The sequence below is a fragment of the Macaca thibetana genome, chromosome 16, assembly GCF_024542745.1.
Source record: "Macaca thibetana thibetana isolate TM-01 chromosome 16, ASM2454274v1, whole genome shotgun sequence".
NCBI lineage: Eukaryota > Metazoa > Chordata > Mammalia > Primates > Cercopithecidae > Macaca > Macaca thibetana.
The window spans coordinates 45,677,549-45,705,095 of NC_065593.1; the positions used below are offsets into that span (position 1 = coordinate 45,677,549).

At 46.4% G+C, this 27,547-nt stretch overlaps 2 protein-coding genes across 6 annotated transcripts in view; both read left to right on the top strand.

Annotated features, from left to right (window-relative positions):
- Positions 1 to 27,547, top strand: part of PHB1 (prohibitin 1) — a 444,080-nt gene that overhangs the window by 413,355 nt on the left and 3,178 nt on the right. The window contains exons 2-6 of one of the 3 annotated variants that reach the window (XM_050765702.1): positions 20,729 to 20,776; positions 22,315 to 22,429; positions 23,765 to 23,926; positions 26,124 to 26,266; positions 26,438 to 26,554. In XM_050765702.1, the coding sequence (XP_050621659.1) occupies positions 22,342 to 22,429; positions 23,765 to 23,926; positions 26,124 to 26,266; positions 26,438 to 26,554 (510 nt within the window). In that variant the 5' untranslated portion in view covers positions 20,729 to 20,776; positions 22,315 to 22,341. Of the gene's footprint in view, positions 1 to 20,722; positions 20,869 to 22,314; positions 22,430 to 23,764; positions 23,927 to 26,123; positions 26,267 to 26,437; positions 26,555 to 27,547 lie in introns of those variants that run through there. The other 2 variants (XM_050765699.1, XM_050765701.1) reach the window with 2 other exon arrangements.
- Positions 1 to 27,547, top strand: part of SNF8 (SNF8 subunit of ESCRT-II) — a 576,904-nt gene that overhangs the window by 82,414 nt on the left and 466,943 nt on the right. The gene's annotated exons all lie outside the window — the stretch shown is intronic.

Sequence of the window (27,547 nt, forward strand, 5' to 3'; positions counted from 1 at the left end):
CCCATCAAGAGAAAACTAGAAGGGCTTCCTGGGGGGAAGATCAGGAGGACTGCTCAGATAGGGATTATCTGGGCCTGGGGAGATACCTTGTAGGGACTGAATGGAGGATGAAGGTGCAGGGAAGACCCAGAACTGGCATAAACACGCCAGTCTCAGCCCCGCGGTTGCACAGCGCAGGAGGAGGAAAGCACACTATCTTAGCCCAGGTTTCTGACTTGAGCCCAAAGCCCTTTCACATCCTCTTCCCTCTTCCCCTGCAACCCACACCCCTGGGCGGTCAGAGATCAGTGGGGGGCAGGAAGCGCCATTCCAGCCGCTCAGCCCCCTCGGCCGGACAGCTGTTCTGCGCAGCTGCTGGGGGCTCTGGGGGCTGCGGCGGATTTGATTTGATTCAGGCCCCAAAATAGCCATTGTAGCAGGAAGCGGCCCCTTCCCCCAAGCCCTCCAGGACACTCCATCCGGGGGCTGAGTTGACACCTTAGAAGTTCTGCCCCCTCCCCGTCCCCCCGCACTCACCCCCTGGTCTCCGGAGACCCACGTTTTTCTCCCCTTAGCACGCAGCAATTCTCTTCCTTGCGCCTCCCCTCTGTCCAGTGCATGTCTACGCTCCCCTCCTCCAGGAAGCCTGCCCTGGTCACCCCTGCCCCCACCGCGCCTGTCCGGGCTCTGTGCCCACACACGATCCCAGCTCTCCCCCACCCCAGCCCTGCTCTTTGGGGGCTGTCAGGGGGAAGTCTAAGGCTGGGGGCCTGTGGCCAGGCACGGGCGGGCTGCGGAGGGCACACAAAGACGTGGGCTGCCCTGGCCTTTGATGAGTAATCGCTGTTCCCTGGAGCCACGATTCCACTCGGTCGCTTCAGCCCCCCCGGCCCCCTCCCCCATCTAGCTCCTCAAATAAGACTCGTTTTTGTTCTGAGGACACAATGCGAGAAAATGTCACCCAGGGGGCGTGCCCCCTGGCCCCAGCCCTGACAACCAGAGCTCTTAATCACCCTGCCTCCTTCCCCTGCAGCGTCCCTCCAGCAGCTGGCCGAGCTGCGGGAGGGGGTAGGAAGAGGGGCAGGGGAACCAGTTAGCACCTTCTGGGACTGAAACTTCTTCCAGCTTGAGGTCTTAGATGTTCATTTTCCTCCCTCCCTTCACTTGGTTGGCAGCTGGGTGTGCAGCCCCTGCACAAGCACCTCATAAAGGCCTGGACCTTGGTGCTGGGTTCTTGGTTCTGTGTCCATCAAAACTCACCAAGGCCCTGGAAACAGGAGAGGTGGAGGGGAGCCTCAGAAGTGCACCAAAAGCTCTGGAAGGTGGCTGCACCAGAGAATTGCGTCGAAGCTTTGATAAGTGCTGTAAGAAAGCGAAAGAGAGTGGTAGAGGGTGACGGTGAGGGACAGGAGGTCATGTCCTCTCTCCAGCCAGGATGTCAGAGATGATCTTTGAGCTTATCTGAGATGATCTTTGAGCTGAGACCTTGATCGAAAGAGGAGCTGGTTTGCACAGATTTGGGGCGAGAGCCTCCTATGCAAAGGCCCTGTGGCCTGTGGTGGGGTTAAGGATTGGCTTGGGCCGGGCGCAGTGGCTCACGCCTGTAATTCCAGCACTTTGGGAGGCCAAGGTGGGTGGATCACTTGAGGTCAGGAGTTTGAGACCAGCCTGGCCAACATGGTGAAACCCCATCTCTACTAAAAATCCAAAATTAACCGGGCATGGTGGTGCCCACCTGTAATCCCAGTTTACTTGGGAGTCTGAGGCAGGAGAATCAAACCTGGGAGGTGGAGGTTTTTTTTTTGGTCTCAGAAAAAAAAAGTGGGGGGCGGGGATTGGCTTGGAGGGACAAACCCTCCCCCCCATTACCTCTCTAAGCATTCCTTCATTTGCCCCAAATAAATAGTCTTTACTGCCCCTCCCCAAATATAGTCTAAGTAAGAAAGATATGCTTGCTGTGTAGACCCAGCTTCTAGACAAGTTCCCCGGCTCCCTTTCCAACCAAAGACTGCCTCTAAACTACTATTCAGAACAGCTGAAACCTTCACTGTGGAGGCCTTTTCCCCTCTTGATTCTCACATCTCATACACCAGCCAGTCTGGTCTTCTCTTCCTCCAGTACCTATGCTCACCTTCCCACTTTTCTCTCTCTCCCCCGCCACTCCTCCACCGAACACCATTCCTCATTCGTGCACTTCAGCAGCCTCTATCTGGTCCCTCAGCTCCACTTTTGTCCTCTACGATGCATTTTCCATGGAGCAGACAGAGCAATCTTTATAAAATGAAAATCAGATCACGTCACTCTCTTGCTTAAAAGCCTCCAAAGACTTCTCATTGCTTTGAGAATGAAACGCAAATTTTCCTGTAAGTAAAAATAGGGAGGATGGAAGGATTCACGTAAGATAAATGTTTATGGATTCTCACTGTATGTGAGAGGGACCAAAAAATAGATGACAATGACAACAACGATGATGATGATAATATATCATTCTGAGGAGTCTGATTGATTGATTAAATCTGTGTACCTGAGATCCAGTAAGAGAGAAATCATCCCAACTCTATATTTTTGGTTCCCAAAGCCCTGCTTGGTCTTGTCTCCACCCATGTCCTCCATCTCATCTCCTACTATTTTCCCTTGTCCTTGCTCAGTGGGCTCCAACAGAGAAAAAAGGAAGAGTGCAATTGAGCGTGCCATTTCCCAGGCCATTCATGCATATGCATTCATTCATTCATTCAGCACATGTAGGAAATCCCTACCACACATCAAGCATTGGTTAGATGTGGAGGTACAGAGCTAAATAGGGGCTTACAGTTTAGTGCAGGAGGCAGACAGATTATAAAGAAATTATAAAGAGGGGTGATGGAAACCTTGCTTGGGACACTTGGGAAAGGCTGAACAGCCTTGAGCTCAGTCTTCAAGGAGAAGTCCAAGTTCACCAAGCAAAAATCAGTGTCGTAGTTCTTGGCTGAGGGGGCAGTGTTTGCAAAGGCAAGAACCCTGAAAGAACACAGGCAGATCAGAGGGTGGGGAGCAGTGTGGTGTGGATGGGCCCAGGAGCGTGCTGGGAAATGAGCTTGGACTGGGAAGCAAGGGTCAGACCGTGAATGGACTTGGAAGCCTCATTAGGACTTTGGATTTATCTTTAGGCCACGAGGCTACAGCCAAGATTTTAAAGCAGAGATGTGCGTAATCAGATTTGTGCTTTAGAAAGAGCTCTCTGGCAGCAGCATAGATAGATGATAGATTGGAGAGAGGACAGACTGGAGTCAGAGAGACCAGCCGGTTCCGGAAAGAAACCATGAAGGCCTGAACTAGGGCAGGGGCAGCAGGAGAGAGGAGAGGTGGGCATATTCAAGGTAAGCCTGTCTGGACTTTTTGGCTACATGAATATGGAAAGAAAAAGTGCGAGAAGAGAAGGGTTGATGTTTATAACCAGACTTCAGGCTTGGGGGATTGGGAGGGTGCTGGGCCACCTCTGAAATGGACAGCAACCTGGAGTAGGGGTGGAGAGCTAAGCCTTGGGGTGGAGAGCTAAGCCTTGGGCACATTGGGGTGCAGTACCCAAGGGATGTGTGGGTGGAGAGATCTGGTTGAGTTGGAAACACAGTCTGTGCTTGGAAATAAAACATGCCCTGGAGAGAGAGGCCCAGGTGATGCCAAGAGTGTGGATCTTGGCAGAGGTCTCTTAGTTTCCCAGGGACTCTGCCTCTCACACCTGCCAGAGGAATGTCCCTGCATTGGGGGTGAACGTAGGGGCAGGAAACTCTGTAATGGGACCGGCTGGTGGTGTGCACTTGCAGAAATCAGGAAAGGCTGAGGGTAGAGGGGAAGGGGCAGCACTAGGAATCACTGGACTTCAAAATCCCCATAATGATGCCTCAGAAAACATCTGGCTAAACAAAGCTTGCACTTTACAGATGAGAAACGGAGGCTCAGATGAGTAGAATGACTTTATTCAAACTGCGCCTCCCAGTTTGTCCACACTCTGGGTTGGTGAGGTGAAGTAAAGATTTGCTTTTGATTTACGCACAATCTGTATTTCCGTGGAGCTGGAGTCCCACTGCCCACCACCACCATTACGGCAGAGAAGGAAAGAGCCAGAGCCCAGAGCACAGGTCAAAGGGGAAGTGTTCCGGGGAGGCTGGGCGACCCGCTGACCATTCTCCCTTCCCACCTGCTGATTCCCACCTGCTGAATGCTCCCTGTCCCTAGGGCCGGGGGCGGGGGAAGGCGGGGGTGGGTGCGCACCCTGCAGTCCACTCAAGGACACTGGCTCCTCCTAGCGGACAAAAGGAGCATTACTTTTTGTCCCAGGTCAGCTTGGAAGGCAAGTCCCTGGAGCATAGGACCTCAGTACACTCTGACTAGTCACCAGATTGGGCCCAGTTCCAGTTCCTCATCCCCAACAGAAACTCCACCTCCCCATATAGGAGACATTTACTCTGGCCGGAGTTGAGACTTGACCCTAGCAAGACCCCTTCCACAGTGTACGGTGAGGGAGCAGGAGGCTCAAGTTCACCCACAGCCTGCCCTGTCCCATCCAAATGCTTCTGGCAAGCCTGAGAGCTCCTTGAGGGCCAGAGGGCTAGCTTCTGCTCTGTTTCCTTAGAGTCTGACACAGTGCCTCTCATGTACTGGGTGCTCCACACCTAGCCCCTACCTCATCCCTTCTGGCTCCAGGTCCCTGCAGACCTGTCTCCTTCCCTGACCCCTCTGCCTGACCTCAGAGGACAGAGGGGACTCAGAGTCCTTCCCAGGGCTTTGCAGCACTTCCCAGAGCCCATCTGTTTTCTTTTTCCACATGGGCTTTTAGGAGCTGAAAGTTTTTACCTATTGGAAAATCCTGGAGGAGGGGGAGGGGAAGGGGTGTGATTTTCATGACCTTTCCTCTCTTTGTTCATGTTGAATTAGTTGTAAGTCACCTTGAAAAAAAAAATGGTGAAAAAAATGGAAAGAAAGCCTGGGCACAGTGGCTCATGCCTGTAATCCCAGCACTTTGGGAGGCCGAGGCGGGCAGATCATCTAAGTTCAGGAGTTCAAGACCAGCCTGGCCAACATAGTAAAACCCCATCTCTACTGAAAAAAAAAAAAAAAAAAAAAAAAAAAGCCAGGTGGGGTGGTGCATGCCTGTAATCCCAGCTACTCCGGAGGCTGAGGCACGAGAATTGCTTGAACCTGGGAGGTGGAGGTTGCAGTGAGCCGAGATCGCACCACTGCACTCCAGCCTGGACAACAAAGCAAGACTCTGTCTCCAAAAAAACAAAAAGTTAGTTGTGTGGCATCCAATTAGGATGAAATGTCTTATCATTCCTGGCTATGACTACATTTCTGAGGATGCAAGAAGAAAAGAGTCCTGTGTGAGGAAGACATCCTGCCCTGGGGATGAGCTTCGATATGCTTATAACAGCACCCAGCATTTACAAAGCCTTGAGGTGTGCTTTTTTTTTTTGAGATGAGGGTCTCACTATGCTACCCAGACTGGCCTTGAACTCCTGAGCTCAAGCAATCCTCCCACTTCAGCCTCTGGAGTAGCTGGGACTACAGGTGTGTGCCACTGTGCTTGGCAACCTTGAGGTGCTTTTGTGCACCGCTTTGAAGCATGAGAGCTGTGCTCATTTTGCAGAGTAGGGAACTAAGGCCAAATGTATTGCCCAAGATCACAGAATTGGCAAGAATGATTCTCAAGTTCAGTGGCCTTTCCCTACAACAGAAGCCTCCCTTTACATGATCCGTGACCTTTCAGAAGCCTGTTTGGTTATAACCTCAGGCTTAGTGACCTGGGGAGAATGGATTCACAGGATGGACTCAGATACAAGGTCCCTCCTCCCTCCCTTCCTTTTACAGCCCTCCTTCCCTTTCTTTTTTCTTTCCAGTGAATTCTGTGGTCTGTGTGTCAGGCTGTAGACTCTGAAGGCCAGGAGATCCTCTTTAGTCACTTCGGTCTGAGCATTGGCAGTTGCCAGGCAGGGCGTAGCATGAAGGAAGGGAGGAGCCAATGACAAACAGCTGGTCTACCCAGGTCACTGCCCAGAAGTGACCTGTGGACTTAGCCACAATTCAGGGCCCTGAGATGACCAGGACGGTGTCTCCCTCTGTGTGTGTTGGATGACAGTGGGGGGAGTAGAATGGTGTTACCGAAGTCCCTGGAGAGCTGGAGCCATGAAGGAGGGGTGGTCCTAAAGAGGCTGCAGTTGTTACTGCCAAAAACACAGCCCAAAGTAAAGGGAGCAAGGAAGAAACACTCCAACTTTCCTCCCAGGCCATTCCCTACCAGGGCCTCCCATTGGCTAAACACACCTGGAAGCAGCTGGCAAGTGAGCCAGGTTGATGTAAGCCCCAGGGACTGTCCTTTCTGCTCACAGTGCAGGACACCAAATGCATCTGGGGATCTGGGGTTCAACCAGGAAGAACCAGCACACTCATATACACTTAGTATTCCCAGGGTGTAACACAGTGTCTGATACAGAGTAGGCACTCGAGAAATACTTGTGAAATGAATACATAGAGTAGGGGTAATAACACCTACCCAGTGAGGTGGAATAATAAAATAATAATAATATAATTCAATAATAATGATCTGGAACATCCACTGAGCTCCAGCACTCTGCTCGGGAAATCATACACATGATTTTCAAGGGACAAGTATATGCCTACAGAGATGTTCACTAAGCATGTTTACTTCCCCTTTCCTCTCCTGAATTCATTGTTTTATCAAACAATGCCTGGGGACCATGTACCTTGAGCACAGCATGGCCTAAAATATAGGGGACTCAAAGATAAATTGACACGGTCCTGGCCTCCAGGAGTTTGGGGAGTGGACAAACAAGCTGAGATACAAGTGACCTGGTGCTAAGGCAGTCACCTTGTGTGTGGGGAAGGCACGGCACTTCCAAATTTCATTGCAATAAAGAAGGCAGGTGAGAGGAAGAGAATGAGCAGGATACAGACTCTGGGCATCCGCATTAGCGGGGATCTGAGAGCCACTGTGGAGGAAGGCAGGTTACCAAGGGAAGGCAGTGTCAGGACAGGAAGGGACTTGAGCCCACACTCATCCCAGAGACCAGCCGACCAGCCTGCTCCTGCCTCTCTTCCTTCTTTACTTCCATCACCATGAGAAGTCCAAGCCTGGGTGGTCACCCAGCATCACGCTGCCTCTCATGCCTCACACTGCTCTGCATGTTTCCAACCCCATTCAATCCCCTATTCCTCCCTGCCCCACCACGGTCCTCCCAGCTCGTCCACGGGCCCTCTGGAGCTCCTGGCCTGTGATTGGCAAATTCTCTTCTGTCTTCACCTCTGCCCAGGACACCGCCCTGCTTCCTGGCAGCCTCTTCCACAGCCTTCTCAACCGGGGCTTAGAGAGAAGTAAGAGTTGGCTGGGTGAGGTGACTCACCTCTGTAATCCCAGCACTTTGGGCGGGCAGAGGCAGGAGGATCACCTGAGGTCAGGAGTTCGAGACCAGCCTGGCCAACATGGACAACATGGTGAAACCCTGTCTCTCCTAAAAACACAAAAATTAGCCAAGCATGGTGACAATCAATCACCTTACCCCTTACCCCAGGCAGCCACCGATCTGCTTTCTGAAACTATAGATTAGATTGGTCTTTTCTGGAGCTTCATATAAACAGAATCATTACAATTTACAACATTTTGAGTCTGCCTTTTTTCACTCAGCATAATTTGAGATTCATTCATGTTGCTGCTTGTAGCAGTAATTCCCATTCATTGCTCAATGGTATTTCATTTTTTACCACTGATTTCCATCTATTCATTTTCTATATGTATTTCGGTTGTTTCCAGTTTGGGGTTATTATGAAGAAAGCTGATACAGGCCAGGCATGATGGCTCATGTCCATAACCCCAGCACTTTGGGAGGCCAAGGCAAGGGGATCGCTTGAGCCCAGGAGTTCATGACCAGCCTGGGTAATATAATGAGACCCCATCTCTAAAAATAATTTTTTTAATTAGTCGGACAGAGGGGTGCATGCCTGAAGTCCCAACTATTTGGGAGGCTGAAGTGGGAGAATCACTTAGGCCCAGGAGTTCCAGGCTGCAGAGAGCAGTCATCATGCCACTGCACTCCAGCCTGGGCCACAGAGAGAGTACAAGTCTTGTATGGACATTAGTTTTTGAATAAATATATAGGAATGAAATTGCTGAGTTGTACAGTAAATGTATGTTTAATTTTATAAGAAACTGGCAATAGTTTTTTTGAAGCGGTTGTGCCATTTTACACTCCTACCAACAATGTTCCAGTTACTCTACATCCTCACCAATAGTTGGTACTGTCAAAATTTTAGTCATTGTAGTGGATGTGTAGTAGTAATCTCCTTATGGTTTCAATCTGCATTTTCTTTTTTTTTTTTTTTTTTTTGAGACAGAGTCTCATTCTGTCACCCAGGCTGGAGTGCAGTGCCACGATCTTGGCTCACTGCAAGCTCCGCCTCCCGGGTTCACGCCATTCTCCTGCCTCAGCCTCCTGAGCAGCTGGGACTACAGGCGCCCGCCACCACGCGCGGCTAAATTTTTGTATTTTTAGTAGAGATGGGGTTTCACTGTGTTAGCCAGGATGGTCTCGATCTGCTGACCTTGTGATCCGCCCGCCTCGGCCTCCCAAAGTGCTGGGATTACAGGTGTGAGCCACCGCGCCTGGCCTGCATTTTCTTGATGACTAATGATATTGGGCATCTTCTCATGTATTTGTTAGCCATTCCCATATCTTCTTTGATGAACTGTCTGTTCAAATATTTTGCCTATTTTTAAAACATTTTAAAAATTGAGTTTGTATTCTCGATACTAAGTAGTCCTCAACAGTTCTTTATGTGTACCGAATGCAGGCCTTTTGTCATGTAAATATATTGGGCATATTTTCTCCCACTTTGTGGCTTTTTTCCTTTACAATGTGTTTCAAAGCAGAAGTTTTAATTTTAATGAAGTCTAATTTATCAATGTTAAAAATTTTATGATTTGTGCTTTTAATTTTTTAATTTTTTTGAGACAGAGTCTTGCTCTGCTGCCCAACCTGGAGTGCAGTGGTGCAATCTCAACTCACTGCAACCTCCACCTCCTGGGTTCAAGCGATTCTCCTGCCTCAGCCTCCTGAGTAGTTGGGATTACAGGCATGTGCCACCATACCCTGCTAATTTTTATTTTTAGTAGAGATGGGGTTTTGCCATGTTGACCAGGCTGGTCTTGAACTCCTGACCTCAGGTGATCCACCCACCTCAGCCTCCGAAAGTGGTGGGATTACAGGGGTGTGCCACCATGCCTGGCTAATTTTTTTACTGTTTGTAGAGATGGGGTTTCACCATGTTGGCCAGGCTGGGAGAACCATTTTTTTTTAAAAGACTACCCATTAACCATTGAATAACATTGCCATCTTTGTCAAAAATCAGTTGACCATACATGTGTGGGTTTATTTCTGAATTCTCTGTCCTGCTGGATTGAGAACCAATACCATGCTTTCTAGGTTACTGTAGCTTTACAGATGGATGTACACTATATCCTTCAGATACACTAAAGCCTCCATCCCTGCTGTCTTTTTCAAAATTGTTTTTGCCAATTCTGGGTCCTTCGCAATTCCATATAAATTTTAGAATTAGCTTGTCGGTTTCTACAAAAAACTTTCTGGAGTTTCATATGGCATTGCTTTAAATCCATAAAGCATTTTGGAGAGAATTGGCATTTTAACAATACTGAAATTTTTCATCAGTGAATAAGGTATATCTTTCCATTTACTTAGGTCTTTATCAATTTTTCTCGGCAATATTTATAGTTTTTATCATACAGGTATAATTAAATTTGTTCCTAAATATCACATTTTGATGCTATTATAAGTGGTATTTAAAACATTTCAGGCTGGGCTGGGCACGGTGGCTCATGCCTGTAATTCCAGCATTTTGAAAGGCCCAGGCGGGCGGATCACAGGTCAGCAGATCGAGATCATCCTGGCTAACGCGTCTCCACTAAAAATACAAAAAATTAGCCGGGCATGCTGGCGGGTGCCTGTAGTCCCAGCTACTCGGAAGGCTGAGCCAGGAGAATGGCGTGAACCCGGGAGGTGGAGCTTGCAGTGAGCCAGAGCTTGCAATGAGCCGAGATTGAGCCACTGCACTCCAGCCTCGGTGACAGAGCGAGACTCCGTCTCTAAATAACATAACATAACATAACATAACATAACATAACATAACATAACATAACATAACATAACATATTTCAGGCCGGGTGCAGTGGCTCACACCTGTAATCCCAACACTTTGTGGGGCCAAGGCGGGTGGATTGCTTGAGGCCAGGAGCTCGAGATCAGCGTGGCCAACATGGAGAAACTCCGTCTCTACTAAAAATACAAAAATCAGCCAGGTGTGGTGGCGCACACCTGTAATACCATCTACTAGGGAGGCTGAGGCATGAGAATTGCTTGAACCTGGGAGGTGGAGGGAGGTTGCAGTGGGCAGAGATGGTGCCACTGTATTCCAGCCTGGGCGACAGAGTGAGACTCTGCCCCCCACACACACACACAAAAATTCAATGGCCAGATGTTTGTTGCTGGTTTTCGTATATTGACCTTATGTTCTGCATCCCTTCTAAACTTACTTACTGGTTCTAATAGCTTTTTCTATATTCTTTAGGATTTTCTACATACACACAATCACATCATCTGCCAATAAGGACAGTTTAACTTCTTTTCCAATCTACATGCCTTCTATATATTTTTGTTGCCTGTTGTAGGCTATTGTACTGGCTAGGACAATGTTGAATAGAAGTGATAACAGGCTTGGCGCAGTGGCTCCCTCCTGTAATCCCAGAACTTTGGGAGGCCGAGGCAGGCGGATCATCTGAGGACAGGAGTTGGTGGCCAGCCTGGCCAACATGGTGAAATCCCATCTCTACTAACAGTACAAAAAAAAAAAAAAAAATTAGCCAGGTGTGGTGGCACGTGCCTGTAATCCCAGCTACTCAGGGGGCTGAGGCTGGAGAATTGCTTGAACCCAGGAGGCGGAGGTTGCAGTGAGCCAAGATCGCGCCATTGCACTTCAGCCTGAGCAACAGAAACTCTGTCTCAAAAAAAAAAAAAAAAAAGTGATAACGGTACCTTCTTCACTTTATTCTTGATTTTAGGAGGAAATGTTCCATCTTTCATCTCTTCCTTTTTGTCTTAATAGCGTCTTGTTCTTTCCTTTTACCTGAAGATATTAATGATAGGATGTATCTGTTTAGATTTCCTATGCTCCTTACCTTGTCTCTGATTCAGCCAAGTTTTTTTTTTTTCTTTTTTTTCTTTATGTGTGTGTGTGTGTTTTAAGACGGAGTCTCACTCTGTCCCCCAGGCTGGAGTGCAGTGGCGCGATCTCAGCTCACTGCAACCTCCGCCTCCTGGGTTCGAGCGATCCTCCTGCCTCAGTCTCCTGAGTAGCTGTGATTACAGGTACGTGTCATCACGCCTGGCTAATTTTTGTATTTTTAGTAGAGATGGGGTTTCGCCATGTTGGTCAGGCTGGCCTCAAACTCCTCACCTTGTGATCTGCCCGCCTCAGCCTCCCAAAATGCTGGGATTACAGGTGTGAGCCACTGCACCCAGCCTTTTGTTTTGTTTTTGTTTTGCTTAGTTTTTGTTTGTTTTGGTTTCCTCTTTCATGTTATGGCTTTTCTCAAATGGACTTAAATCATGTGTGTCTGATTATTTCTAAATAAGAGAAGTATTGCAGATGGCTGGTTAGTCCTCAAATCTTTTCTTCTTGTCTATTGGCTGCCTGGCTAGAGACTACAGTTTTCAATCCTCCTTTGTGACTACATCAGGTCATGTAACCAAGTTTTCAACAATGAAATGGAGTGGAAAGTGTATGTGCTGCTTCTGCCTCATTTGCTTAAAACGAAATTGCTGCCCTGAATTTCCTCTACTTTCCCTTTCCTGCAATCTAGAACAGACGTCCCATGCTTAGATAATCTTTTAGGGGATGGTAAACCAACAATAGGAAAGGAACCTGGGTCTGTGAATGACATGTGGAGCAAAAAGAAATTAACTTGCATCTTATCTAGTCCACTGTATTCTGGGGTCTCCTTGGAACAGCAACTTAGACTTTAATATCCCAACTAATACAAGCACTGAAAAGCTGATTGGAAGCTTATGTGGACGAGTGTGTGAATGTTATCCAAAGGTGGCTTTTACTCTAAGGAAGTTCTCCAGGTGTAATCCAGGTAACCCTGCCGGTCCTTGAGACACTTTCAGGGGGTACTTGAAGGCAAAATTATTTTTGTGATGATACTAAGTCATTATTTTTTATACTTTCATTCTCTCCTGACTGCCCAGTAGAATTTTTCAGAGGCTGCATCACTTATGATAGCAAAACAAATTGAATGAAGAATCCAAGATTGGCAAAAATGTCAAACGATGTCACTCTTCTCACTAAATAGTTTTGTTTGGGAAACTATCAATATTTTTTGTAATAATATGTAAACACGTAATGGGTTTCTTACTGTTAATTCGTTCTTTTTTTTTCTTGTAGATAGTCTTGCTCTGTTGCCCGGGATGGAGTACAGTGGCACAGTCACAGCTCACTGCAGCCTCAACCCCCTCACGCTCAAGCAATCCTCCCACCTCAGCTTCCCAAATAGCTGGGACAGGTGTGCCACAATACCTGGCTAATTTACTTTTTGTAGAGACAGCGTCTTTCTATGTTGCCTAGGCTGGTCATAAACTCCTGGAGTTAAGTGATTCCCCTGCTTCGGCCTCCCAAAGTGCTTACAGGATTACAGGTGTGAGCCACTGTGCCCAACCTGTTATTCTTAAATGGATAAGTGAGTAACATTTAATATTTTTGTTTTAATTTGAAACATGTATAATTCATATTTTAAGGCTCTTTGCAGTACTTAACAGCTTTAAAAAATATGAAGGCATCCTAAGATCAAAAAGTTTAAATATCTGTCATGTTTGCTGCTGCTGCCAGCCACCCATGCATACCATCCAGGGGTAGAACAGGCCCACTCTGCCCAGTACCATGCTGCTTTGGTTACTATAGCTCTGTAGTACAATTTGAAGCCAGGTAATGTGATTCCTCCAGTTTGTTCTTTTTGCTCTGGGTCTTCTGTGGTTCCATATAAACTTTAGGATTTTTTTTCTATTTCTATGAAGAATGCCCTTGATACTTTGATAGGGATTACATTGAATCTATAGATTGTTTTGGTTAGTATAGGCATTTTAACAACATTGATTCTTCCAATGCATGAACATGGAATAGCTTTCCATTTTTTTGTGTCCTCTTCACTTTCTTTCACCAGCGTTTTATAGTTTTCATTGTAGAGATCTTTCACTTCTTTGGTTAAGTTAATTCCTAGGTATTTAATTTTTGGCCAGGCATGGTGGCTCATACCTATAATCCCAGAACTTTGAGAGGCCTAGGAGGGGGGATTGCTTGGCTCAGGAATTCAAGACCAGCCTGGGCAACATGGTGAAACCTTGTCTCTGCAAAAAGTACAAAAATTAGCTGGGCATGATGGTATGCACCTGTGGTCCCAGCTACTCAGGAGGCTGAGGTGAGAGGATTACTTGAACTCTGGAGGCTGAGGATGCAGTGAGCCAAGATCACGCCACTGCACTCCCGCCTGGGTGACAGAGCAAGACCCTGTCTCAAAAATAAAAATACATAAATTTATTTGTGGCTATTGTAAAATTGCTTTCTTGATTTCTTTTTCAGATTGTTTCCTATTGACATATAGAAATACTGCTGAGTTTTGTAGGTTGATTTCGTATCCTGCAACTTCACCGAATTTGTTTATTAGTTCTAATAGCTTTTGGGCGGTCTTTTGAAATAACTCAGTCAGACCAAAACTGAAAAAAAAAAAAAAAAAAAAAAAAAAAAGAAGAAGAAGAAGAATAAAGGCATGGGACACCATAAGAAACCAAATATTAAAACTGGGGCATTCCAGAAGGCAAAGAGAAAGGCAAAGTCATAGAAAACCTATTTAACAAATTAATAGCTGAAAAATTCCCCCACATCTTACAAAAGATATAGACATCCAGATATAAGAAGCTCAAAGATCCTCAAATAGATTCAACCCAAAAGGTCTTCTCCAAGGCACATTACAGTCAAAAGTCAAAGACAGAGAATTCTACAAACAGCAAGAGCAGGCCAGGCATGATAAGCCATACCTATAATCCCAGCACTTTGGGAGGCCAAGGAGAGGAGATCCCTTGAGCTCAGGAGTTTAAGACCAGCTTGGGCAACACAGTGAGACTTCATCTCTATAAATAATTTAAAAATTAGCTAAGCATGGTGGTGTGTACCTGTGGTTCCAGCTTTTTGGGAAGTTGAGGTAAAAGAATCTCTTGAGCCCAGGTAGTCGAGGTTGCAGTGAGCCATGATCAAACCACTGCACTCCAGCATGGGCAACAGAGCAAGACCCCATCTCAAATATATATATTTAGCAAGAGAAAAGCATCAAGTCACATAAAAGGAAATCCCCACCAGACTAACAGATTTCTCAGCAGAAACTTAGCAAGCCAGGAGAGAATGGAATGATATATTCAAAGGGCTGAAAGTGGGCGAGGAAGGAACTTCCAGTCAAGAACACTACTATACCCAGCAAACTATCCTTCAAAAATAAAGGAGAAATAAAGTCTTTCCCAGACAAGCAAAAACTGGGAGAATTAATTACCTCTAGGCAGGTCCTACAATAAATTCTTAATGGAGTCCCACATCTGGAAGCAAAAAGACAATATCTACCATCATCAAAATACATGCAACTATAAAACTTGCTAGTAGAGTAGGTACCTGAATGAGAAAGAGAAAGGATTCATACATTACCACTACAGAAAACCACCAAACTGCAATGATAAACAATAAGAGAGAAAGAAAGGAACAACAGATATACAGAACAACCAGAAAACAACTAACAAAAATGACAGGAATAAGTCCTCACCTATCAATAACAACCTTGAATGTAAACAGACTAAATTCCCCACTTAAAAGACATAGTCTGGCTAAATGGATTTTTTTTGTTTGTTGTTTGTTTGTTTTTGAGATGGAGTCTTGCTCTGTCACCCAGGCTGGAGCGCAGTGGCATGATCTCAGCTTACTGCAAGCTCCGCCTCCCGGGTTCACACTATTCTCCTGCCTCAGCCTCCAGAGTAACTGGGATTACAGGTGCGTGCCACCACACTGAGCTAATTTTGTATTTTTAGTAGAGACGAGGTTTCTCCATGTTGAACAGGCTGGTCTCGAACTCCTGACCTCAGGTGATCCGCCTGCCTCGGCCTCCCAAAGTGCTGGAATTACAGGCGTGAGCCACCATGTCTGGCCTGGAATTTTTTTTTAATGATGCAACTATATGCTGCCTACAAAAATACTCACTTCAGCTGTAAAGACATATTTAGAGTGAAAGTAAAGGGATGAGAAAAGATATTCCATGCAAATGGAAAACAAAAGCAAGCAGAAATAGCTAAACCTATATCACATAAAACAGGCTTTAAGTCAGAAACACTGAAAAAAAAAGACAAAGAAGGTCATTATATAACCATTAAAGGATCAATTCAGGAAAAGGATATAACAATTCTAAATATATATGCAACCAACATTGAAGCATCCAGGTATATAAAGCAAATATGATTTGATCTAAAAGAAGAGGTAGGCCAGGCACAGTGGCACATGCCTGTAATCCCAGCACTTTGGGAGGCCGAGGTGGGAGGATCACTTGAGCCCAGGAGTTCAAGACCAGCCTGGGTGACGTGGCGAGACCCCATCTCTGCAAAAGTACAAAAAATTAGCCAGGCGTGATGGCATGCGCCTATAGTCCCAGCTACTCGGGAGGCTTAGGTGGGAGGATTGGTTGAGTCTGAGAAGTCAAGGCTGCAGTGAGCTGAGATCGTGCCATCGCACTCCAGCCTGGGTGACAGAGTGAAACCCTGTCTCCTAAATAAATACATAAAGAGATAGACTCCAATATAATAATAGTTGGGGACTTCAACACCTCACTCTCAGCAATGGGTAGATCATCTAGACAGAAATCAACAAAGAAACATTGGACTTAAACTATTATATTCCAGACCAAATGGACCTAACATTTACCCAACATTTCATCTAACAGCTGCAGAATATATAATCTTCTTATCAGCACATGGAACATTCTCCAGGATAGACCATATGTTAGGACACAAAACAAGTCTTAGAAATTTTTTAAAAATCAAATCACTTCAAGTATCTTCTCAATAAAAGGAGAAACTTTGGAAACTGTAAAAACACATGGAAATTAAACAATATACTTTTTTTTTTTTTTTTTTTTTTTTTGGAGACAGAGTTTTCTTCTTGTTGCCCAGGCTGGAGTGCAGTGGCGTGATCTCAGCTCACTGCAACCTCTGCCTCCTGGGTTCAAGCCATTCTCCTGCCTCACCCTCCTGAGTAGCTGAGATTACAGGCATGTGCTACCATGCCTGGTTAATTTTGTGTTTTTAGTAAAGACGAGGTTTCTCCCTGTTGGTCAGGCTGGCCTCGAACTCCCAACCTCAGGTGATCCGCCAGTCTCGGCCTCCCAGAGTGCTGGGATTACAGGCATGAACCACCATGCCTGGCCCATTTTTCATTTTATTTATTTATTTATTTATTTATTTAATTTATTTATTTAATTTTTTGACGGAGTCTCACTCTGTTGCCCAAGCTGGAATAGTGGTGCAATCTCGGCTCACTGCCATCTCCACCTCCTGGGTTCAAGTGATTCTCCTGCATCAGCCTCCCAAGTAGCTGGGATCACACATGCGCACCACCACAACTAGCTAATTTTTGTATTTTTAATAGAGTAGGGTTTCGCCACACTGGCCAGGCTGTCCTTGAACTCCTGGCCTCAAGTGATACACCCATGTCAGCCTCCCAAACTGCTGGGATTATAGGCATGAGCCGTCGCGCCTGGCCAACAATATACTCTTAAATGACCACTGGGTCAATGAACAAAATTAAGAAGCATATCAAAAAATTTCTTGAAACAAATGAAAATGGAAACATAGGCCGGGCGCTGTGGCTCATGCTTGTAATCTCAGCACTTTGGGAGGCTGAAGTAGGCGGATCACCTGAGATCAGGAGTTTGAGACCAGCCTGACCAACATGGAGAAACCCTGTCTCTACTAAAAATACAAAATTAGCCAGGCGTCGTGGCGCATGCCTGTAATCCCAGCTACTCAGGAGGCTGAGGCAGGAGAATTGCTTGAACCCGGGAGGCAGAGGTTGCAGTGAGCCAAGATCATGCCATTGTACTCCAGCCTGGGCAACAAGAGTGAAACTCCATCTCAAAAAAAAAAAAAAAAAGAAAAAAAAAGAAAATGGAAACACAACATACCAAAATATATAGGATACAACAGAAGCAGTGCTGAGAGAGAAGTTAATAGCAATAAGCACCTACATCAAAAAACTAGAACGTTTTCAAATAAACAACCTGACAATGCTCCCCAAGGAACTAGAAAGGCAAGAACAAACCAAACCCAAAATTAGGTGAAGGAAAAGAATAATAATGATTACAGCACAGCAAAACAAAACAGAGTGAAAAAAATTTAATCAATGAAATTAGACATTGTTTGTTTCAATGGATAAACAAACTGCTAGCTAGACTCACCAAGAAGAAAAGAGAGGAGACGCAAATAAATAAAATCAGAAATAAAAAATGAAACATTACAACTGTTTCGAGAGACATACAACAATTCATCAGAGACTATTATGAACAACTATACACGAATAAATTGGAAAACCTAGAGAAAATGGATAACTGGACACATACCAATATTGAACCAGGAAGAAACAGAAAACTTGAAGAGACCCATAACGAGAAATGAAATTGAATTAGTGATAAAAAGTCTCCCAAAACAGAAAAGCCCAGGACCAGATGGCTTCACTGCTGAATTCTACCAAACTTATAAAGAAGAAATAATACCAATTTTTTCAAACTATTCCAAAACAACTGAAGAGGAAGAAATTCTTCCTAACTCATTCTGTAAAGCCAGAATTACCCTGACACCCAAATCAGACAAAAACACAACAAAAAAAGAAAACAGCAGGCCAATATCCTGGATGAACATCAATGTAAAAATCCTCAACTAAATACTAGTAAACAAAATCCAACAGCACATCGAAAGGATAATACACCATGATCAAGTGGGATTTATTCCAGAAATGCAAAGATGGTTCAACATACATAAATCAATAACCGTGGATGCATCACATCAGCAGAATGAAGGACAAAAACCATATGATCATCTCAATAGATACAGAAAAAGCATTTGATAAAATTCAACATCCTTCATGATAAATATTCTCAACAAATTAGGCATAGAAGAAACATATCTCAACATAATAAACTCCATAAATGACAAACCTACAGCAATCATCATATTGAATGAGGTAATAGAGGAAAGCCTTTCCTCTAAGAACTGGAAGAAGGCAAAGATGCCCACTTGCATTACTTTTTTATTTATTTATTTATTTGTTTATTTTTGAGATGGAGTTGTGCTCTGGTTGCCCAGGCTGGAGTGCAATGGCGCAGTCTGGGCCCATCGCAACGTCTGCCTCCCGGATTCAAGTGTTTCTCCTATCTCAGTCTCCCGAGTAGATGGGATTACAGGCATGCGCCACCATACCGGGCTAATTTTTTTTGTATTTTTAGTAGAAACGGGGTTTCTCCATGTTGCTCAGGCTGGTCTTGAACTCCTGACCTCAGGAGATCCGACCACCTTGGCCTCCCAAAGTGCTGGGATTTCGGGCGTGAGCCACTGTGCCCCACACACTGTCATCACTCTTAATCCACGTAGTACTGAAGTCTTAGCCAGAGCAATCAGGCAAGAGAAAGAAATAAAAGCCATCCAAATTGGAAAAAAGGAAGTCAGTCAGACCAGTGTGAAGGTAGTGAGTTATCTCAATCTCACAGTAAGTTACGGATTGAACTCCCTGTTCTACTCTTTCCCCACTTCTCACTACTGCACTTGAGTAGTCTTAAAAAAAAAAAAAAAAGGCGAATTGTCCCCCTTTGAAGATGACATGATACCTCACATATAGAAAAATCTAAAGATTTCACCAAAAATCTCTTAGAACTGATAAATTCAGTAAAGTTGCGGAATACAAAATCAATATACAAAAACGGAGGAAAAAGACCTCTACAATAAAAACTACAAAACTGATGAAAGAAAGTGGAGAGGACACAAACAAATGCAAAGACATCTCGTGTTCATGGATTGGTGGAATGAATAATTAATATTGTTAAAATGACCATACTTTTTTTTTTTTTTTTTTTTTGAGACAAAGTCTCGCTCTGTCACCCAGGCTGCAGTGCAGTGGCACAGTCACAGCTCACTGCAGCCTTGACCTTCCAGGCTCAAGCAATCCTACCACCTTGGCTCCCGAATAGGTGGAACTACAGGTACATGCCACCACATCCAGCTACTTTTTATTTTTATTTTTTTGTAGAGATAGGGTCTCACTTTGTTGCCCAGGCTAGTCTCAAACTCCTAGGCTAAAGCAATCCTCTGGCCTTGGCCTCCCGAAGTGCTGGGATTACAGGCGTGACCACCACGCCCAGCCGTTACGTTCTTATTCCTATGTGGGGGCTAAAAGAGTTGATCTTATGGAAGTAAAAACTAGAATGAGAGCTGAGCGCGGTGGCTCACGCCTGTAATCCCACCACTTTGGGAGGCCGAGGCGGGTGGATCACCTAGGTTGGGAGATCGAGACCAGCCTGACCAACACGGAGAAACCTCGTCTGTACTAAAAATACAAGAATTAGCCGGGCGTGGTGGCGCATGCCTGTAATCCCAGCTACTCGGGAGGGTGAGGCAGGAGAATCGCTTGAACCCGGGAGGCGGAGGTTGCGTGAGCCGAGATCGCGCCACTGCACTCCAGCCGGGGCAACAAGAGCGAAACTCCATCTCAAAAACAAACAAAAAAGCAAAACAAAACAAAAACAAGAAAATAAACAAACACGCACACGGAGGTGGGGCGGCGGAGCGGCGGCCAGGAGGAGGAGGGGAGAGGTAAGAAACCAATGATAAAACAAATGAAGCACATTGTTAACAATAGGTGAATCTGAGCCAAAGTTAAACGTGCGTTCTTTTGCACTATTCTTGCAACTTTTCCAAATAAAACGTTTCTTTAAAATCATGTTCAGGGGACCTGGATTCCAAGCCGAGCCCCTTTTCTCACTCGGTGCATGACCCTGAATGAATTCCTTCCTCTCGGTTGGTCTCAGTGTTTCAGCACAGATGGTTCTCTCTGGGTCTGGTAATCAATGTCTCACAACTCTGAGGACGTTTGCAGACAGGGCTTTGGAAGGAAGACGGCCCTTCGTTTCCCCCAAAGGGTCTCAGCCCGCCGCTGATTTCACCACGACTTCCCCCAGAGTTCTACCTGTCCTCTTTCATCAGTCATAAACTTGCCCCTACTCATTTTTGCCACCAACTGGACGCCCACCTCCTCTTTCCCGGAGCCCTAAGGCTCACCTTTCCTCAGTCTTAGCCGCTATACACGATAGGCACGTGCATTTAGTCCCAGGAAACTACAGCTCCCAAAAGGCCTTGCGGCAACATCGTCGCGGTGATCACCAAAGAAAAAACGCTTTTCTTCGCGGGCCCGCCGCTGCATAGCCTTTTGGAAGTTGTAGTTCATCTGTTAAGAGCCGTGGAACCAGGGTGAGGTTCTAAGCCACCCTTCCCAGAACTCACAGCTCTCGTCCCCACCAATAGGAAGCCTGAATCTTGGAAAGCGGGCGAGGCAGAGGAGCGCATGCGCAGTATGCGTGGTTGGGGAATTCATGTGGAGGTCAGAGTGGAAGCAGGTGAGAATGGAGGGGGCGGCAAAGGCCAGTCTCTGGGCGTCTCTGCAATCCTGTGCTCCATGATGCGCACTTTGGGCGAGGAGAGTGCGTGCGTGAGTCCGACTTGTGAGGGAGGGGAGAAGGGGCTGAGCCCGGGACGAGCCAGGGGTTGCTTAGAGTAAGGGAGGTGTCCATGGGGGCAGGGTGAGGAATAATCCAGAAGCCATTAGAAATGGAAAGGGCCAGGTGTCCCAGCCTCGGAGAAGGAAGATTTAAATGCACTGGACGAGATAAAGGTAGTCTCAGGAGTTGAGGTCTGGGAAGTAGGGAGGGAGGATTTGAGGCTGGAGCGGGCAACGACGGTGGGGCGGAGCGTTAGAAAGTTAGATGCTAGAGTGATTTCTAGTTAGGTCAACTGTGCTTATGCCCACCCCGCCTCAGCCCCACCCTCCCAGTTATTCCAGAACTCTTTGTCCCTGTGCAACTAGTTAGAGCCTTTCTCCCAAATAGGTTCTTAAGTTATCTTGGCCCCAGGATGTCATCCAGCTCCTGCTTCCATAAGAAGCAGGTCGTTCCTAATACACAATGTTGAGAAGCAGTATGGTGAGGAGGAAAGCTGTGTCTGCTAGCATTAGACTTTTGGGTTCTAATTCTGGTTCTACCACTTAATAACTGCAATCTCGGCTTCTCATGTAACCTCTCTGTGTGCCTCTGTTTCCTCTGTAGTAATATGCTTCATAGGGTAATTGTGAGAAGTAAACAAATTTCTTTTATTAGGCTACCTGATATAAGTGTTAGCTGTAATGGTTACTTTTTTGGTTGGCATCAACATGTAGCACATTTTTCGAGTTATTTTTTCAAACCATAATTGCAGCAATCCAACCACACAGCCTCTTTTTGGGGGCCTGCTTGTCCAGGAAATGAGAGGGTGGTTTAGTATGGTGCTAAGTTCTCTATGGATTTCAAGCCCATGCATTGTTTTCATTATTGAACCAAGTGTCCCAGACACCTTACTTTAAATGGTTGAGAAAAAAAGAGAAATCAGCCAGGTGTGGTAGCTCATGCCTCTAATCCCAACACTTGAGAGGCCGAGGCAAGGGGGACACTTGAGCTCAGGAGTTCAAGACCATCTAGGGCAACGTAGTGAGACCCCATCTCTGCAAAAAAAATGAACAAAATTAGCTGGGCGTGGTGGCTAGCTAATTTAACACTTCTGTGGACCCTGCTACTTGGGAGGCTGAGGTGAGAAGATTGAGCCTGGGAGGTCGAGGCTTCAGTGAGCTGAGATTGCGCCACTGCACTCCAGCCTGGGTGACAGAGCAAGACCCTGTCTCAAGAAAAAAGAAAGAAAAGAAACTGGGGGAAACAAAAAGCAGAAGAATTGATAGTACACTTTACAAGCTACAAAGCATTATTAGGTATCCTTCAATGGATGATTTAGCACTTTCAGGAATGGGGAAATAAATAGCCTGGTTGAAAAGTGACTGTTGTGTGTCAGAGAGGGCCTTCTCTGAGGATTTGGCATCAAGTTTGATTGTATTTTGTTTTTATCCCCTTAGGTGTGAGAGGGTCCAGCAGAAGAAAACATGGCTGCCAAAGTGTTTGAGTCCATTGGCAAGTTTGGCCTGGCCTTAGCTGTTGCAGGAGGCGTGGTGAACTCTGCCTTATATAATGGTGAGGCATGGAGGGACAGTGGGTCACTGCACTTTCCTGGGAGATTTCTGTTGGTCTGCATAGCCCATGTGACACTCTTGATGGTAGCTGCTGTCGGTGAATATGTTTGTGGCCAAGAGGGCTCATCTCTTGCCATTTCATACCCTAGGACTGCACTGTTACCACAGCCCCTGACCTTTCAGTCATAGGTTCTCTCAGAGCCTTTATTCAAAAAGAGCCTCCCAGCCCACTTCCTAGTTGGGTGTGTTCAGTGGCTCCTGTCAAGGTGAAGTGAAGCCGCACCACCCAAATGCTGCTGCGCGGTGTCTGGATTGCCCTGGCTATCTGAAATGGAGATCTCATTTGTTCTCCTCTTCTTGCATGTGGAATAACAGCAAAGGCTGCAGATCTGTTTGGGTGACCTTGTCCCGAACAGGAGCTTTTGCTCTGCTGAATTTGGATAGTTTCAGAAGAAATATCTTTGAGATGCACTGCCCAGCCTTTAACAATGTAGGAGGGGGGTTAAGCTGGGTTTTCTTTCACTTTACTGTGGAAGCTTCCTCATTGGTCAAGCAATGGATTTGACCTGACTGTATCTGTAGGACCCCCTTTAACTCTGACATTCTAACAGTTTCACATGCTGCAAAGCAGCAGTAGGTTGACCCATCTGGTGTGTGGCTGGCTGACAAGAGGAGCTTTACTTTCAGAGTGAAGATTTGGACCAATGATAAAGTTCAGCGAGGCAACTGATTAGAAAAGCCTGCTTGGCTTATATGACACATCTTAGCAGTTCTGTGATCCTTTTGGCCACACCTGCCACTAGACAGTATTTGCTGTCATAAATTTCTCTCTCTGCCAAGACAGCTCTATAACCCCTTAAAACTTTAGAGAAACAGAGCTATTAGGAAGAAAGAGTGGGACCTCCTAAATGTAGGATTCCCATAATGAGGGTGCTGCTTCTGGGAGCACTAGGTTAAATTGGAGCCCCTTGGATATGTGGTAACTGGGAAGACCTCAGTGAGTTTTAGAAGTTTTGGTAGGTGATTCCTGGAAATATGTTGGTGGGAGTTCAGGGATAGAATGGTCATTCAGAAAATCAACAGCCAGTTCCCTCAAGGAGAAAGGATGCTAAGGAACAGATCCTATTTCCAATCCTTGGGGACATGTGGAACAGGAAGTGATTGCTTAGTTTTGTAGCTATTTAGAAGTCTCTAGAGACCAGGAGTTGGGATAGAGAGAGAGAAGAGGGGAGACTTAATAAGTGGACAGAAAGCACCAGGGCTCTTTCAAAGACATGATCCTTTTGTTTAAAGGATGAGAAGATTTTTATGACATGTCATTATCCTTTCTTCCTAGTGGATGCTGGGCACAGAGCTGTCATCTTTGACCGGTTCCGTGGAGTACAGGACATTGTGGTAGGGGAAGGGACTCACTTTCTCATCCCATGGGTACAGAAACCAATTATCTTTGACTGCCGTTCTCGACCACGTAATGTGCCGGTCATCACTGGTAGCAAAGGTGAGTCTTGCCTGTGGTTCAGGTAAAGTAGGGAGTGTGGAAGAGGTGCTCTGCTCTTTTGTGTTGCCGGAGCATCTGTGGGATACCAGGATCCAAAAGAGTTTGGACTGTACATCACAGGAATGACTGGACTACTTGCCCTGGAGAGTTCAATATGGAATCTTAGAAATATCCACTTATGGCTGGGTGCAGTGGCTCATGCCTGTAATCCCAGCACTTTGGGAGGCCAAGGCAGGTGGAGCACCTGAGGTCAGGAGTTCGAGACCAGCCTGGCCAATGTGGTGAAACGCTGTCTCACCTAAAAATACAAAAATTAGCCAGTGGTGGGGGGTACCTGTAATCCCAGCTACTCAGGAGGCTGAGGCAGGAGAATCGCTTGAACCTGGGGAACGGAGGTTGCAGTGAACTGAGATCATGCCACTTTACTGCAGCCTGGGCAACAGAGTGAGATTCTGTCTCAAAAAAAAAAAAAAAAAAAGCCTGCTTCTAAACTTCCCACCTCTTTGGGATTTCTTTCTGTACTGTTTTGCAGTTGTTTTCAGGATACATTATGTACCTATTTCTAAAACTATTGATAGGCGCTTCTAGATATCAGGGAGTTGTCGGTATTAATACATTGCCCACGTCTCTTGGTGCACAGTTCAGGGCTCTGTCTCATGGGCGCTTGGTCCATATTGTTGACGTCTGTAAGCAAGCCATGACAGTGCTTTGGCTCCCTGCAGGCCTGAATTGTCCAGGGGAAGGTATAATTCTCTCCCTGGATCCTTTAACTGGCCCAAGTAATGAGAAGCAGAACATAGATGGGTCTATTAACCCCTTATATGTGTTACACATTTGACAGAGTGCTTTTTGACTGTTTTTTCCTTCAGTTTTCCCCAACATTTCCTCAAGGCCCAGAAAGCAAATGAAGTTGTCCTCATTCTCATAGACAAGGAAATAAGCTCAGGTTGGCTAAGGCTTAGAGAGGCCACATCATTAGTAAATAGCCCAGATCTTTGGACTACTAGTCTAACACGGTTTCCACCAGACCCAAACTAACCTCTCCAAGGCTGACTCCTGACTTGGCCACAATCACCAGAGCTTGAAAAGGCCTCACCCTACAATTCTTAGCATTGGCCTATTGTCTTAAAATGTTCAGTGTTGCAAGCGTTACATGGCGCCTGGTAGACATATAATCTGAATTACGTGTATCTGAGGGCATTCAGGGGATACCAAAAAGCTGCTATCACTGAATGTTCTAAGAAATTATAAACTCTTTGTGATGCTCTGTTGGGTTCTCTGCCAAGGAAACCAGGCATACCTATTCCTTGCCCTCTAGGATCTTATAATCAGCAGATTTGCTTATAAATTGTAGCCAGTTTGGAGCCAGGCACAGTGGTGCGTGTCAGCTACTCAAGAGGCTGAGGCAGGAGAAATGCTTAAGCCCAGGAACTTGAGTCTAGCCTGGGCCACATAGCAAGACCTTGTCTCTAAAAATAAAAAATAAAAATTACCAGGCATAATGGCTCACACCTATAATTCTAGCATTGTGGGAGGCTGAGGCAGGTGGATCACTTGAGCCCAGGAGTTTGAGACCAGCCTGGGAAACATGGCGAAACTCCAGCTCTACAAAAAGTACAAAGATTACTGGGTGTGGTGGTATGTGCCTGTGTAGTCCCAACTACTTGGAAGGTGTAGGTAGGAGGATCAGTTGAGCCCAGGAGGTCAAGGCGGCTACAGTGAGCCTTGATCTTGCCACTGCACTTCAGCCTGGGCAACATGTGACCCTGTCTCAAAATACATAAATAAAAATTGTAGCAAATTGGAGTAGGAGAGGCCATATAAAAGACCACTTGTGGCTAGGCACGGTAGCTCACGCCTTTAATTCCAGCACTTTGGGAGGCTGAAGCAGGTGGATCACCTGAGGTCAGGAGTTTGAGACCAGCCTGACATGGTGACACCCCGTCTCTACTAAAAATACAGAATTAGCTGGGCATGGTGGCGTGTGCCTGTAATCGCAGCTACTTGGGAGGCCGAGGCAGGAGAATCGCTTGAACCTGAGGTGGAGGTTCCTGTGAGCCGAGATCGTCCCATTGTACTCCGGCCTGGGCAACAAGAGCAAAACTCCGTCTCAAAAAAAGGAAAAATTTTAAAAAAAGCACTTGTTTTCCTACAGTGGTTTTTATTTTTAACTCCAGTGTTTGTCCCCTACCCTAAGATTTACAGAATGTCAACATCACACTGCGCATCCTCTTCCGGCCCGTCGCTAGCCAGCTTCCTCGCATCTTCACCAGCATCGGAGAGGACTATGATGAGCGTGTGCTGCCGTCCATCACGACCGAGATCCTCAAGTCAGTGGTGGTGAGTGAACAGGGGCCCTTAGCCTCAAGCCCAGAGCACCTCCCCAGAAGGGTGCCAGGTGGCAGGAAGCGCTTGGCAGTGGGTTGATTGGGATGTGGCTGCAGTTTCCTGGTTCCTTTTCTGCTTCCTCATTAACCTGACCTGCCCTTCTGCTCCTCCCTTTGAAACCAGGCTCGCTTTGATGCTGGAGAACTAATCACCCAGAGAGAGCTGGTCTCCAGGCAGGTGAGCGACGATCTTACAGAGCGAGCAGCCACCTTTGGGCTCATCCTGGATGACGTGTCCTTGGTAAGATCCTTCGGGAGACCGAGGGGAAGGGGCTGCAGGTCTCGTTAGGTGCCTGGCTCCATTTCTGGGCAGACGCTATTAGGTCCCTGCTTCTGCTTTGCTAGATGTGAGGCTTGAAAACACAGAAACATGTTGAGGCGAGGCAGTCTCTGTGGGTTTTTCAGTTGAGGGTTCTTTTGCCTTCCCCCGCCACACACATTTTTCTTATGACCTCTGGTTGTATCCAGATAGTCCCTAACCACTAAATGTTTTACGTTCTCCAAACTGTGTTACCCAGAAAGTGATGCCTTGTTAACCCTGTTTGACACAGGCAGAAACTGTCTGGTAGAGACCAGAGAACAGCTCGGGTAGTCTTTATCCCTAGCACAGACCTCCCAGCCTGACCCCTGGGAGTTTCCTAACACTTACGGTCCGAAGCTCAGTGATGGAAGTTCTGGGAACCCTAGTGAAAGGTGATAGAGTGTAAACGAATGGTTCGATTCCCCCAGGCCTGGTATAGGGGGCAAGGGACATCTCTGAGGCGTAAGCTATCCTCCTGAGACACTATAGCTTGTGTGTTTATATGACATTGGATGTCATAACTCAGACAGAAAGCAATACAGGCAGGATAGCGTTTCAGGTTGAGGAGGGTGAGGGGAAGGGTCGTGTTTCTAGATTCTCTGGGAAAAATCATTTGGAGTGATTTGTTCGGGCAGTGAGGTAAAGTGCTTCCTGTTCAGTTCTCCCGTGCATCGCTAGGGAAAGGCACCGCTTCCCCCAGCATCTGTGCAGCTGTTTAAACAGCCACTGGACAACACCCAGTGCTAACCCCGGGGCACTGCTCCACCTTGCTCCGCCTGCTGGAACCCCCGGGGGCTTGGGGCTCCCTCTGCTGGCAAGAGGCCAGGCTGCAGCCGTTCTGCAGGCCCTCCCCGGTAATTACCGTGAACCTGAACACCTTGGCTGTGAGAAAACGCTGCGTAAAAACCTAAGGGAAAAGTTGGCATTTTACTA